Source organism: Gymnoscopelus microlampas (genome assembly GCF_963454915.1).
Source record: "Gymnoscopelus microlampas genome assembly, chromosome: 9".
NCBI classification, from domain to species: Eukaryota; Metazoa; Chordata; class Actinopteri; order Myctophiformes; family Myctophidae; genus Gymnoscopelus; species Gymnoscopelus microlampas.
In genome coordinates, this window is record NC_139946.1 from 5,538,185 (window position 1) to 5,553,727 (window position 15,543).

General features: G+C 38.7%; 1 protein-coding gene across 4 annotated transcripts in view; it reads right to left on the reverse strand.

Annotated features, from left to right (window-relative positions):
* Positions 1–12,400, reverse strand: part of LOC311051779 (NACHT, LRR and PYD domains-containing protein 3-like) — a 195,864-nt gene extending 183,464 nt beyond the window's left edge. For all 4 annotated transcript variants that reach the window (XM_084066415.1, XM_084066414.1, XM_084066418.1 and 1 more), the window contains exons 1-7: positions 12,077–12,400; positions 10,346–10,645; positions 7,223–7,504; positions 6,568–6,669; positions 3,336–3,428; positions 1,926–1,964; positions 1,409–1,465 (exon numbers count right to left, since the gene is read on the reverse strand). In XM_084066415.1, the coding sequence (XP_083922541.1) occupies positions 1,409–1,465; positions 1,926–1,964; positions 3,336–3,428; positions 6,568–6,669; positions 7,223–7,504; positions 10,346–10,645; positions 12,077–12,149 (946 nt within the window). In that variant the 5' untranslated portion in view covers positions 12,150–12,400. The remainder of the gene's footprint in view (positions 1–1,408; positions 1,466–1,925; positions 1,965–3,335; positions 3,429–6,567; positions 6,670–7,222; positions 7,505–10,345; positions 10,646–12,076) is intronic.
* Positions 12,401–15,543: the final 3,143 nt, after the last annotated feature.

The following is a 15,543-nucleotide window of genomic DNA, read 5'->3' on the forward strand; positions in this document are numbered from 1 at the left end:
GAGGTCGAATGAGGATGCAGACGCACTTCTAAAGTGTCTACATTGTGTAAGTAACAAACGCATGCTTTTCTTATGGTCAGTATGAAGTTTAGCCAAATTCTAATTAGTTATGTTTACATTTGTGAAGCGTCAAAGTCTCTTTTATTTACACAATTGGAAACGTGTTAATGTGTGATTAGACAACACAGGTTTTATTTATTTTGAAATCTACCTATATATACTGGAATTATATATTATATATATACTGGAAGTTGGAAGTAGATCGTCTAGATGAAACGGACGAGGAGTCTACGACTGACTATTAAAGACGTGGTGAAATGAAAAATACGTTTTTCACACTTTTAGAGCATATCCGTGGTCGTAATTTGGACATACCTAACAATAGATGCAAAAAAAAAGTCCCTAAAAGGACAATCTTAATTACTTAGTCATTATATTATTATATTAAACGTACTGTGTGATGACATAGATACTGGATTTCATTCAACAGTGTGATTCCCATAGCTGCACGTTCCTCCACTCGCACCTTACAAGACTACTCTGTTTTGAATCTCATCGTTTTAAACATACTCAGCACACTAGAATATGTATCTGAAGAATTATAGTTTTTTATAGTTGCATATTTGCAACATAGTTGCAAATATGCTTCACACTGGCCGCCTCTCTCTCCCTTGGGCAGCGTGAGCAGCAAGCAGCCCTCTGCTGCACACAGCTGCAGTAAGTGAGATTCCAGCGTTCCATAGCCTGAAAGGATGGGACCGCCTGATTGGTTGCTATGCCGTTTCAGACTGAAACTTCAAAATAAAATGACTGAAATATTTCACCACAACTTTAAATACCAGTCCACACCATTAAGGAGAGCAGTACAGTGTCCTTGTTTAATGTGTTGTTGACATAAAAAGAGCAAAATCAAGTAACACTTTTGGTTGTAAACCAAAAGTCTTTATCATCTGTAACGTAGAATCTTTAAAACATTAAGACAATGCAGAGGTTAAGCTGTGTGGGCTGGACTCCTTTAAATCTTTATGGATAGATTTTTGTGTGTGTCAATGACTGTCAATCAAACAATTACGAAATAACCAGTGCAGCCCTCAATAGAAGCATGTTGTCAAACAACATAATTTAGGAGAGATCAAGAAAAAATACAGCACGACCAAACTCAAGTTATTTTGTAGAGAGGGACAGAGGGAGGGGGAGAGAGAGAGAAGGGACAACTGAGAGAGGAAGAGAGAGAGGGGGTAAGGGAAAAGGGGGAAAGAGGGGGAGAGGAAGCAAATGAAAAAGAGGCAAATATGAGAAGACTGAAACTGGTTGCTGAAACTGTTCAATTCAAATAAGAAAGTTCAGTTAAAATAAAAACATAATAATAAACAATAGACAGGTCGTAACAGAAGAGAAACAAACATACCAGGTTCTAGATCACTGTTGACCGTTGCTGGATCACTTCTTGTTCTTAGGGGAATTTCTGTGATACAAACATGCAAGCACACACACAACATATCACACCACACCACACCACACCACACCACACACAGAGACACAACACACATGTCATCTATCTCCATGAACAAATGAGAAGCAGTTCTCTGGGTATGATGCTAAATAGGAGCTCTGCATCCAACAGAAATACAAGTGACATTTGTTGTTGACAATGTTGTTCCTAATGGAGGAATGTCATTTTATCAGACCAGTCTCTATATGGAAATCTGAGCACAGGACCTGTCCTCCTAAATATGTCTTGAATTCTCTGCATATGTGATGCATATTTCATCAAATGAAAGCTTTTATGAAAGCTGTCTATAATTTATCCTGAATGCTGATGTTGTTTTTGTTGGCGGCTAGGGTCAAATAAGACATACATAGAAAAACATTGTAAGATGACTAGTCACTTGTGCATTTTATAGATATAAACCATGAGGACTTGCCTTCATTTTCTTCATCAATGTCATCTTCAGTTCTCGCTGCTGAGTAGAGAGGAAAATATCAGTTTCACTTCATGTTGTTACAGAACGGAAATCAACACCTTCAGGTTAATTTATGTCCCATTTTTCTGCCATGTGAGCAGATTACCCAGATGTTGGCAGTGAACTGTCAGATATACCAGCCACTGAAAGGTCACTTCACACTATTTTAGAACAATGTTTTATTGAAGTGATGTCAGTCTGGGGTCCGTGTTGATCAAGCCTGTCATGAGGTTTTTACATACAGGAGTAGGAGCATGTTGTCAATATTCATTTGTTAGGATGGAGCTCCTGTCTCCACCAGAATGTAGGAGAGCTCAAGAGCTGATCTAACATGTTAGGAGTAATTCCCAGCAGATGTGTGGAAGGACAGATGTGTTGCATGGGAACGTTCGACAGCAAGATTGTTAAAATATATAATTTAGCTAGACATTGATTTTGTTTTTGTTACAAACCTTGTATGACAGTGGTGATATGTCAGGTTTCCATGCAGTCACAATTACAAATCACCTGCCTTGTTGTCACAACAATCACCATGCTATACAATTTCATAGTAAATTCTCGTAGTAACGCTAAACTGAAGACCAGTTATGTCTCTTTTCCACATCTCTGCAATTGCTGCATTACCTACTGTAGTATTTCTGCTATCACATACACTGTAATATTCAAAGTTTTAAAAAATTACGTTTATAATGAAAATCAATGAATCGAGCTGAAACTATGGAGGTGACTTATGTCACAGTACTGACATCACAGTACTGACATCACAGTACTGACATCACAGACGGGCCACATGAAGTCCTAGATCCACATGAAAGCCATGCAGTTATTAGACCCCCAATGGTAGGAGTGTGAATTATGAGATGTTTGTGGAATACAGAGTATTACAGACCCTGGATGTGGTTCACTTCTTATTATTATGATACATAAATACATATAAAATACATTTGTCTACTACTTCAGATTAGAATTATAATTTGATGTGGAAGGTGAACTCTCAAACCCTAAACAACCACTGCAGGTGTCCATTAAAAAGAGTCATTCATTGTCTAGATGAGAGAATCACATCACAATGCAGGCAAATATGTAACACTGTAGGGGTTAATTGAACTAATCAATTCAATAGTTGCAGCTCTACAACACTGTGATTACTAACAACACCAAGTTCTCACTTTATAGCAACTGTCTGCCAGGTTCAGCAGGAGGATTGATGATTCATTCATTATGAACACACACATGTGTTATGGTTGTTATGCTCCTCTCTATTGACACTATCATTATTTTCATAATGACAATAATATTTTACAATTATAATATTATTATAAATTAGTCACATCAAAAACGGCTCAAATAAAGTTCCCTAAACTCACTCACCTTCCAGACCCACAGGCCCAAACCGAGGTGTAGGCGACACACCAAGACCAAGCATCCTCCTCACAGACCGGGGCAACATCTCCTTTATACGATCTGAGATGGAATTCACAGTGATAACATATTACATAACAGTGATATGATGTTTTTTTTGGACACATATGTGCACACACACACACACACACACACACACACACACACACACACACACACACACACACACACACACACACACACACACACACAGTAACATTAAAGGCAGTAAAATGTGTTACTGACAATTAAGGAGTGTGCCGCGTGCCATAGGGATGCCGATCTTTTCTTTTTTCAATATTCATGGAAGTCTCCATATTTAGTAAATCGATTTTACAAAAATGGTTCATGTACAGCCAAAATATAGGCTAATACTACTGTACAGTAAATTGCCATTTATTGTTCACACTGTCAGCTGTTTCATATTACAGTAATGTAAACTCTAGCCTAATGTAGAGGAGCTCTTCTCTGCCTGTCTGTCACACAGCAGTCCCCACAACATGTAGCTCCGCCTCTCTTACGTTCGTCTCCCTAAACTTGGCTTATACTTCCGTCGTATGATGGTGTCGCATGCGGTGCGCAAGCCGATCTGCAAGCACACAACTTGTTGTGGATGTAACGCGGTGTGGGCTTGTAGGTCAGCTGTGTTCGCTGCCGTTGTACACCGAAGCAAAAACAGGCACCATCTCGACCATCTCAAGAGCGCACAGACATAAATAAAGCGGTGATTTCAAAGAACTGCAAAATGGCTCACAGACGAGAGAGACGAATAGTCGAAAAAACTTTTCCAGGCAGTAGAATATTCAAATTAGATAGATATTGATCAGTTTCTGGTATCCCTAGCAATATTCAGTGAACGTATATAAGGGGCTGCCCCTTATAAATGTTTACAAAATAATTTGTTTATTCTATTAAATATATGTTTAATTGAGGTATTCCCTTTTTTCTCATTTCATTTTTTTTGCCCATATTACTGTCATGTCTGAATAAAATATTGCTTTTAACAAGTAAAATAAGAAAATACATGCCAATTAAGTATTAACAAGGGAGTTGTGTGGGCACTGATTTGCGCTGATCGTTCACATCCCAGTAGTGAGTGAATCTAGACAACTCTGGCTACACAAACACTGTCGGTTTGAAAGAGCAGTGTTTGTGGGTACTTTTTGATGGGAAATCGTCGCAATGGAGAAATCACATCAAATAAAAACACCTGGATGTGAATCACCTATATTACCTCATATACTGCCTACCTCTGTGATCCGGTCGATTTGAAGAAATAATCCAGCGTTTGAGGTGAGAACATAGACCATAGACCCCGCCCACTCTCTGAGTGGACTGCCTCTTGGTCTGGTGTTGTAAATGTGAACTTGGGATTTATTCGATACAAAATATATTGTCCAATGAGAGTCGGAGGTGGGGGTGGGGATCCCTTACGAGTGGTTTAGGGCAATTCTAATCCCCTCCCCCTTGTAATCGACTACACTGGAGCCAATGTCAGACTGAAGCTCCACGTAGCTTCATTCTAATAATCAGGCTAGTGAGTGTAGGCAGCAGTGTCATGGTGATTTTTTTACTGGCAGGACAGTATTATTTTAATGACGTCACGCGCATGGCACGCACACTTTATTGTACCTTAAATTAGGAAACATGTTTGAAAAGGAAATGTTTTTTAGCTTAGTTTTAGTCTTTTTAAACTAATACAAATGTAAGGAATGCCATGAATTATAGAGCTGAAACTATAAGTTTGCTTTGAACGAGTATCTTTCTCTTCTTCGATGGTGGCTGAGGCATTGCTGCGTGCAGATAGGATACTGGCAGCAGCCCTACTGAAGCCAACATGCTGTCTGCCGGCTCTGCGTGTAGCCTATAGATGACTATAGATACTCACTTGTAAACCTGTTATGCAAAGTAGCCATTTGGTGCCGTACCATGCGTGTGAAAAAATGACTGGCCACACGCCGTTCTACCCTGTGTGGCCTCCATGACACCACTGAGTGTAGGCCTACGTTTCAATCAAAAGTTAACTGTTTGGCTGAAAATCCAATAGGCCTACTGTACTACATGTCATGTTATAGTTAAAGGGGAGCTGCCCCACTGGTCAGTATTGTGCTTCAGACCAGCTCACACTGGGCATTTGACTAGATGCCAAGATGACAGATTGGTTTCCTGTACAGAAACAAGTCTTGTTTTTCTCTTGTTAGTACAAAAGGCTATTGTTCAATCTCTGTCTGTTCTGTTTATGATTATGGTGATGTACTGTACATGCATGCTTCACTCTACACACTGAAGCCTCTTGAAGCAGTCTATCACAGTGCTCTACGATTTATTACTGGCGACCATCATTAAGCTTCCTTTGTATCTATCCTCGCTTTTAGAACCAAAGGTTACTGAACATTCAACACGTTCACACACACACATTAGATATACCAGTCCACATAAGAGCAGTGAACAAGGAAAGACTGCTTTCATTTATTATGCTCCACACAAATGGAACAAATTTCAGGACTCTCTGGTTCGATAGAGACATTTAGGGTGCCACTGACAACACGTTGTCAGTGGCACCACTCTGCTGGGTTCTTCATTTCACAAAACTACATAGTGACTGCACCTGCTTCATTATATATATATATACCTATGTTGCACTATATATATATATATATATATATATATATATATATATATATATATATATATATATATATATATATATATATATATATATATATATATATATATATATATATATATATATATATATATATATATATATATATATCCTTGAAAAATAGAGCTAGCTCTCAATGGGCTTCCCTAAATAAAGGAAAAAGAGTAAGAGTAAGTAAGAGTTAATTAATTAATATTTGGGAGCAGCTGCGTAAGATTCCAATAGTATAAGCATTTTACATGGATTTTATATACTCTTAACACACTTCCAATGGTATTTGGTCTTATAGATTAAAATGCACTCCGTTTTGGCTATTTTCTAAGTGTAATTAATACATTTTCGACTATTCGAATAAACGTTTTCAAATATGACGGTTAACATCCGTGAAATTAATCACTGACTGGGCACAACCCTACTACTGACAAACGATTATAAAAACAGTTGTTGTGAAATTGAATGTGGCAGCTGAGCAGTAACTTTGTATTGTATATACATGTTGTATTTTATGTGTAACTTAAAATCAGTAGAGAAACTTACCACGATACTTCACACCCAGCATCAACACGAATACAGGGATGACAGCACCAATAATACCTCCAACAATCCTTCCCACAGGTGTCTGTTTCACAGGTGTAGGTTCTTAGGAGACAAAATAAACAATTACATTAAAGGATTTAATTTGCTTTCAATTCAACAATAACAAACATGCTCTGCATTTTGCACAATGTTATTTGGTTAAATACTGAGAGAGATGTCATTATTTTAAACACACTGAGGCAGGTACAATAACGTACGAGTAGTTTTGGCATTGCAGCTTTGTTGTCCTGTGATTCTGTCCGGTCTAACTCTGCCAGCTGATCAGAGTGAGCGAGCATGACTAATAAGCCAACTATAGTAACAACAAAATGAAACACATGAAGCATAGCTCAGTTTTGGGATCATTTCCTTTGGGAAAGAAGGATGATGACAAACTTAGTGTACATTTCATGAAGTTCTGATTGCTCTCTCTCTCCCTCTCTCTCTCTCTCAGAGAGAGAGAGAGAGAGAGAGAATATAGCAGAGAGAGAGAGGGACTATACAGACTAACCTACAATACAAGCAGCCTGTAGCCTGGGTTGTTGACTTCACAATGTTGACGCTGTAACACCATGGATCAATGTCTACACATTGTGGAGTAAACTGCTGTACATACCTTTGTAAAACAGGTTGATTAAGGCATCACTCTGCTCCACACTGAACATGTTCTTCATTTCACAAAATAATGCTTTAACCTTCTGCCCTTCCTCATCGTTGGTGATATTAGACTCTTTAGAGTTCTGTCCAGAGTCAGACACCATCCATTCCCCTTCATCTTTCTTCCAGCGATAGGTGATCGGACCGGAATCTTTGATGTCCCCGTAACAGACGAGTACACAGCTGGTAGAGTTAGATTCACAAGGTTTCTTGATAGCCAGCTTTGGCTTTGGGACTTTCTCTGTTGGGAAGAAAGAGTGAACATAGTTCAGAATTACTGGTGATGTTGTCTCCAGACTGCAGTTAGAACATTATGCTGAGAAAAACACATGGTGGCTGTGTGACCTTCTGAAGGTAACGGTTACGGTACAGATAAATGCTTCCCATTCATTGTCTATGGAAGCAGTGTAAACAAAAAGTCTTGTCTGAAGTATGAAAATATAATAAAAAACTATATTAGAGGAAAGGACGCATTTCTAATGTAAAGGATTGTGGGATTAAAGGCAGAGCAGAGCAGGTGAGGAGAGGAGAGCGTAAAAAAGTTTACATAATCTAAAATTTTTGCAAATATGAAGCTAATTTCGCTGGGCAGCAGCCAATAAGATTGTTGAATGCAAAGCTTATCATTTATATTATTCACAGATGGATAAACAGCGGCTGAAGACAATAACATAATGTTGTTTCATTTTGGTGTTTCTGTGTGCAGTGGTAGAAAGTAACTACACTGTAAGTACATTTACTTAAGTACTGTACTTAGAGATATTTCACTCTCAAACATGTTTGGGGTCATTTTAACGTCTACTCAGGCTTTATGCACCCCAGAGTTTTTGAGTTGCTTGTTTCAGTATATTTGATATTCATTTTATCAGACAAGCCCCCATTCTATATAAACCAATAACTTCAAACTACACTTTAACCATGATAGACTCATTGAAAACACACGTCCCGGTTCTGGTGACTCATATTGTCCTTCTAATATGTGAGGGGGCTGGGCTTTTTCATTTTTAGTTTTTTTTTTGTTTGTTTAATTTGTTTTTCAGCCAATTAGGAGAGAGTACCCATTTATCAGCTTAAATTTTATAGTGTTTCAGTTCCAATTGTGTCTGTCATTGCTTTGTTTTCCAATCTGTATCCTGTGCAAGTTGTCTTTCCTGATTGGATAAAATTGGTATTCCGACCTGAAAATGCATTTTCTGTTTAATAAAGACCTGGAGAGACAGGGATACCCCTGTTATTGAACAAACACTGTATAGCAATGAGTATAAGCTCCAAATATTGAGCTAATTAACACTTATTTTAACAAAGAAATATCACCCTACCTTTAATTGGTTAATTTTGCTCCCTTATTGCGGACTCCCTTCTGCCTTATTACGGACTCCCTACTGCCTTGTTCTGCCTTATTACTGACTCCCTACTACCTTATTACAGACTCCCTACTGCCTTATTCTGCCTTATTACTGACTCCCTTCTGCCTTATGCTCCCTTACAGTGTTGGGCTAATTATGCTAATTATGCTCTACTATGAATCACCCTATTGTCAACACATACATGTGTGCAGTGGTAGAAAGTAACAAAATTACTTAACATATTACTCCCTGACAAAAGTAAATGATGTAATACTATCTTAGACTAGCAGGATCAAGTTGCTTTGCAGGTTGCTGATGCGGTGTGGGTCTAGAGCAGACATAGGAATGGAGCATGCATGTGTGTGTGCATATTACTGAATACAGTAGGCGAGTCCTAGTACAGAGCGACGCTATTTGGACAAGGAATACACTTCAATGGAAGTTGAGCTGAATAAAGGATTTAAGGAGATGGACCATGTCTATTCAATTGCCGACATCTGAACAGCTAAGATTTCTATATTAATTATCTGAAAACGAGTCGAGTTTGCAGTGCGAGAATGCTGTAGTGTTGCTGTGGCGTTGGAAACATTCATTCACTTTATGGACTTTCAAATAAGGTGAGGGACACTGTCTATAACTCTTCATTCACTGCGGCTAAAATTAGACTTGAGTCCTCAACTTACATCGCTGTGTTGTTTGTTAGGGTCCAGAAAGGCAATTGTTTCTTGAACGCTGCGTAGCGTACGTTTTTAATGTTTACAAAGGGAGCGCCATGTTGGAAACATCTTGGGCCCGTTTTACTATTTTGAAAAACATTTTAAAATTGTGAAAAAAGCCGATCTACAAGCTCATAACGCGCCAATGTAGATCGGCTATTTCACTATTTAAAAATGTTTTTGAAAATAGTAAAAAAATGCCTAATACGTTTGGGCATATGTATAGGTTTCCTATACAAACCCATTGTAACTTCAAACTCCATTTTAAATGTTACGACTCATTGAAAACACCCTGCCTTGGTTCTGGTGACTGATATTGTCCTTCTTATAAGTGAGGGGGCCATGTTTTTTTAATTACTCTTTCATTTCCCCCCAAAAAACTATATAAATCAACAGTGGTCATCACATGATGGAAAGTGAGTGGTGCTATTTATAGGTTATTAATTTCATCATGTGTCTCGCTAGCCAATCACAGTACTGAGCAAAGGGTCTGAATACCAATCAGCCAATCACAGTACAGCGAAAGACACATTTTCACGACGGAAAGAAACATTTTCACCACGGATGGGTCCCAAACCCACTTATAGGAGCGGCTACACCGCTCAAAAAATAAATGAAAAAACGAATTGAAAAAACACGGCCCCCCACATATAAGGACAATATCAGTGACCAGAACTAAGGCAGGGTGTTACTGCATATAGTATATGAAAAAGTGTGCTTGGAGCACAGGTCTCCCCCTGGCAGGGGGCTCGCAAACTTTGGAAGGCAGTCATAGCCAAATGGAATGGCAACTCACACATCTTAATCACATGACGCCAGAGATAATGTGTACTGATGTGAGTTTTGGACAAAATCTTTAGGAGTAGCTCTGCTCTGTTCTCTAGGGAGTGTGCGTGCAGAGTTTCACGCCCTTCGGTCAGAGAGATATACTATATGTGTAATGCAAAATGTAGATATTATGATAAAAGTACAACACATGATCATAACATTTATTCCTCACAGGACACAATGCATACTTACTGATCACTTTAATGTTATGAGTCTTGTTCTGCAGTCGACCGTTTACCTCCACAGAATATATTCCACTGTCTTCTTTGGTCATGTTGTTGATGACCAACAGCCCAGTTTCTTTATTCAATTCTGTGCGGTTTTTATATGTCCCATAGTAATCCACATCAGGACCAAAGCCCTGATCCCATTCTGCTACCTTATTGGGGCCATGTTTCCACAGGATGCCAGTGGTGGTTTCAGTAACAGAATTAGTAGCTGGAAGCAATTCAAGGACTCCATCGAGTTGCATGTATTTCACATCGTGTTGGTCTGTGTGAAGAAAAATAAAATGTAGGGTTTAGCAGCAGAAACAGAAATACCATATTAAAACTAAACTAAAATGAGTCACAACTCAACAATCTCTACAGTAGCATAAACATAATTTCAAATACCCAACCATACATACAATGGAGGAGTAAAATGATGTCATGTTAATTTCAGTAGACAACCATGCACAATTTGAAAATAATTGGCTTCAGGCTTTATACAAAAAAAAAGAGACTAGGCCTATTACTAAAGAAAACACAGTTTTACATTGTAGCAAGTGCAAGGTTGAGACAATTACAGTAATTATTTTGTACCTCAGAACTGAGGTGTATTAAGTAATTTGCATGAAAGAGACCCATGTGCAGGACAAACAGCAGTATCACATTAAGAAATAAAGTCTGCACACTGATATTGCTGCAAAAGCTCTGCTGTATTTTTATCGACAGCAATAAAAATACAGTTGACTTTTTGTTGCAATACCAGTTTGCAGAACTAATTGTTTGGTATAAAAGTAGCATGATCCAATAAAACTAGACAAGTGGTCTATATATTCTAACACTGCATAGTGATAAATGTCCCAAAAGAACAACCTATTTCAGTGAACATGACATTCAGTGTTATTGTCCTTGCATGCTTTTGGCATATGTAGTCTTTTACACACAATACCACATGGCACCGCTCACAAACATAACCTTCCTGCAGTGTTCTGACCGATTTACAACTTTCCTGAATCATAAATAGTGTTTTTCATCCAATTGCCTCAAGACCTTAGGATTTCCTCCCCACTAGTCATGTGAACATATAAAAACACTGATCACCATTTTCACTGATTTTTCCGTCGTTTATTCAAATTTGTTACATCCTTATATTAGAGTTCCCGGTCAAAAATGACCGCCATAGGAAATTAATGGGAAAGACTATATTATGTTCATCCAGGAGATGGAACCGCACGCACACACACACACACACACACAGCTGATATAATGACCCGATCTACTATGAATCACCCTATTCAATGGAAATAATTGTGATTCCTAGATCGGGTGATATAATAATACTGACAATGATACCAACCATGATACTGACCATGCCACTGACATGATACTGACCATGATACAATCATGATTATGACCAGATACTGACCATGATTATGACATGATACCAACATGATACTGGCATACTGTCTGACCATGCTACTGACCATCAGATAGGCTAAACATATTGGTAGCCTACTACAGTATTCCATGGGGCAGTATTGCTGCTAGGAGCATACACAAACTCAATAAAGTTGCTGGACCCATGCTCAGGTGCCAGTCACACACCTGTGACTGGCACAGGTTGCTCAAAACCAGAACAATTAAAAACAGAATAAATGAACATCATGAAGAGTCTGGTGTGTCCATGTTATAAATGTTTTAAAGTGTCTTCTCCTACCTGATGTCAGGATGAGTCCAGCTGCTGTCAACAGACAGACGAACCATGAAGCTCTGAGGAGACGATCCTTCATGATGATGATCGATAACTAATCACCATCAATCAATATGAACACCACACAACCTTCAGTCTATGCTACACACACATTAATGGAGGTGCAGCCTAGAGAGACCAATCCTCTTCCTTTTCGTGTTGAAAGTGAAAGTTAAAACTGAACTAATAGGCTATACTGAAATGTTAACTCTGTACCCTGTTGTTTAGAACAGTGAAAACGTGTTAGTCATTTGGGAGGATATCAGTCAGTGTTGTTAAAGTTAAAACTCACTAAACAAACATGATTCTGAGAATCTAACGTGACCCCTCAGGCCTCTCTGCCTATTCCGTTGACAGCAACAACGAAAGCACCGACCCCAGAACAGTTTGTATGGATGTGCCTTGATATGAGGAAGGATGACATGTTGCTGCATGCCATGTGGAAGAAAGCAGGGTGGCGCAGCCTGGGTTTGTTACAAAACCGACCCCAGAACAGTTTAGCATACATGGTCTGACTGCACACACAATTGCTCCTCAAGAGAAAGATACAAGAAACAGTATTGCCATCTTCCATTGCAGCTCTTCTGTCATACAGTATGACACATCACATTTTTCACAGAAAACTGTTTCCTCTGAGAGCTCCTGCATGGTAAGGCTAGTGTTTACATACATAATGTCAGGGTGTGAGACAGATCCTGACACATAATGAACTTCAACAATATCTACAGTACCGTCACTCAGAAAACCACTGGAGTGACAATAAATAAACAGTGTCAGATCAAAATGAGCTGTCATGACATTTCCTGGGAATCAGCAATTCTACGGCCATTTCATAACTTGATTGAGTGAGTTGTAGTCATAATTCAGACGTGGATATTTAAGAAATGTTAAAAAAAAAAAAAAAAAAAAATCATACTGAAACACGTCAATTATGATTTTCTTTCCAAACACAGCAAACGCAAAGCTTTTAAAAAGGTTGCATCACTAAAAATATGATAGTATTTCTAAACATTTCTTGAAATTGTAAGTAGCACTTTATTTATTCTTTTACAGGATCATGTTGAGAGAGCCAGGAAAGGGAAGACAACAAACATAAACCCTTCAAACATTGAGAGTACATGTTTTATTCTGGACATGAGCCCATGAGAATATACATTCAACATCCTTCAAATACGTAACAGAGTTTTAGCAGGTACTAGGTCAGCAGAACTGTTAATTGATTGGAATACTACAATTGTCAAGTATGAGAATGCACTTCCACGGCATAGTTAACAAGTTAATAAAGTTCCAAAACAATAAGTCATGAATGAATTACTATAACATGAATGAATCAGTTTTTTTGTCTCATGCATGTAAAATACAGATGTTGCAGACAGTGAAATTATAGTACTTTAAGCTATGTCAGTGTGACCACAATAAAAATATACGTTAAAAAATCCATAATAAACGTAAAATAGAAAATAAAATATACAAAATAAGTCATCATCACCTTCTTTACGTAACTGAAATGTTATGTAGCTTGAGGCAGCCAGTGGCGTAGTGGAGGGCAGCAAGCGATGCACCACGGGGGGGCGGGGGCATTTACAAGCACCATCTCTATTGCCGTCTGCAAACCCCCCCCCCCTGTCCTTGCGTCGGGGCCCTGCGATTTTGCGTTATGCCACTGAAGACAGCATTTACAGTTTTCTTTTGTTAATCTAACTGCATTTATTGTTTGTGGCGTGAAGTATTCTATAAATCTGTTGCTAAATTACATAAACCAATTATTTAAAAGCATCACCATGGCAATCGGATCGAGCAGGGTGTGTCAAGCAGAGACCGTTTAAATACACACACACACACACACACACACACACACACACACACACACACACACAGAATGCTTGCACATGAACATGATTATGGACCCATATCTCGATAAATCTTCACAGCTAAATATTAGAAGGTCGAACACAGCAGAACTACTCAAATCATTTATCTCCAATTCCAATCTGGTAGATATCTGGAGAACGCTGAACCCGACCGGACGTGAGTACTCATTCTACTCTCCGGTTCATGGCTCGTACAGCCGTATCGACTATTATTTTATAGACGCGAAATTGCTACCAAGGGTGCAAAGTGTGAAATATCACAATATTATTATCTCTGACCATGCAGCTTTATCTTTCACAGTCACATTGGCCGAAGCCCCAGAAAAGCAGTGCAGATGGCGGCTAAATTCTCTACTCCTCAAAGACCCAGCATTCTGTGCTGGCCTGACAAACCAAATTAACACATTTTATGAAATCAATCAAAGCCCCGAAGTGTCTCCTGCCCTACTTTGGGACACGTTAAAGGCATTTCTTCGTGGACACATTATATCGGTGGAAGCATATAAGAATAAAACAAATAAAAAGAAAGTAGCTGAATTAGAAGAACAGATCGGTACACTAGAGAAGGAAAATATGCAGGATCCAACTAGAGATAGATACCAAAAGATATTGCTATTGAAATACGAATACAATAAGATCATCACTGCCAATGTAAATAAATATCTCTTAAATATGAAACAAGAATTTTTTGAATATGGGGAGAAGCCGCACAAACTTTTGGCACGACAACTAAGAAAACAACAGAGTGACCGCGCCATACATAGTATTAAAAGTAAAACGGGAAGAACACTCATTGACCCCAAAGAGATTAATAGTAGATTTCTCCAGTTTTATGACGAATTATACCAATCCAGAGCCAGTACTGATACCTCTGTGATGCACGACTTTTTGGAGAAATGTAACCTCCCAACCTTAAATAGACAGGATGTTGAATCGCTTAACAAGGAGATAACAATCGAAGAAATAAAAGTGGCAATTAATGGCTTAAAAACGGGTAAAGCTCCCGGTCCAGACGGGTACACAGCGGAATACTACAAAAAAATGTCAGTCACCCTACTCCCTCATTTACATCGGGTGTTTGTGAGTGCATTGGGGCCGGATGGTCTCCCCCCAACAATGTACGATGCCACGATAATGGTAATACATAAAAAGGGTAAAGACCCTGAGGATGTGGACTCATACAGACCCCTGTCCCTACTAAATCTAGATAATCGATTATTAGCCAAGATACTTGCCCTGAGACTTAATAAAGTAATAAGTAAGATCATACACCCAGACCAAACAGGATTCATCCCTAATAGACACGCCTTTTTTAATTTGAGACGCCTGTTTAATATCATGTATTCTAAGCGTTGCCCGGACGATGACCTGGTTATAATGTCCCTGGATGCACGCAAGGCCTTTGACCAATTGGAATTTAACTACCTATTTGCGGTTTTAGATAAATTTAACTTAGGCGAAATCTTCATTAATCATGTGAAGCTACTGTACAAATGTCCCAAAGCGCGCATCACCACCAACCAAAACATATCCCAGGAATTTGCCCTGCACAGGGGATCAAAA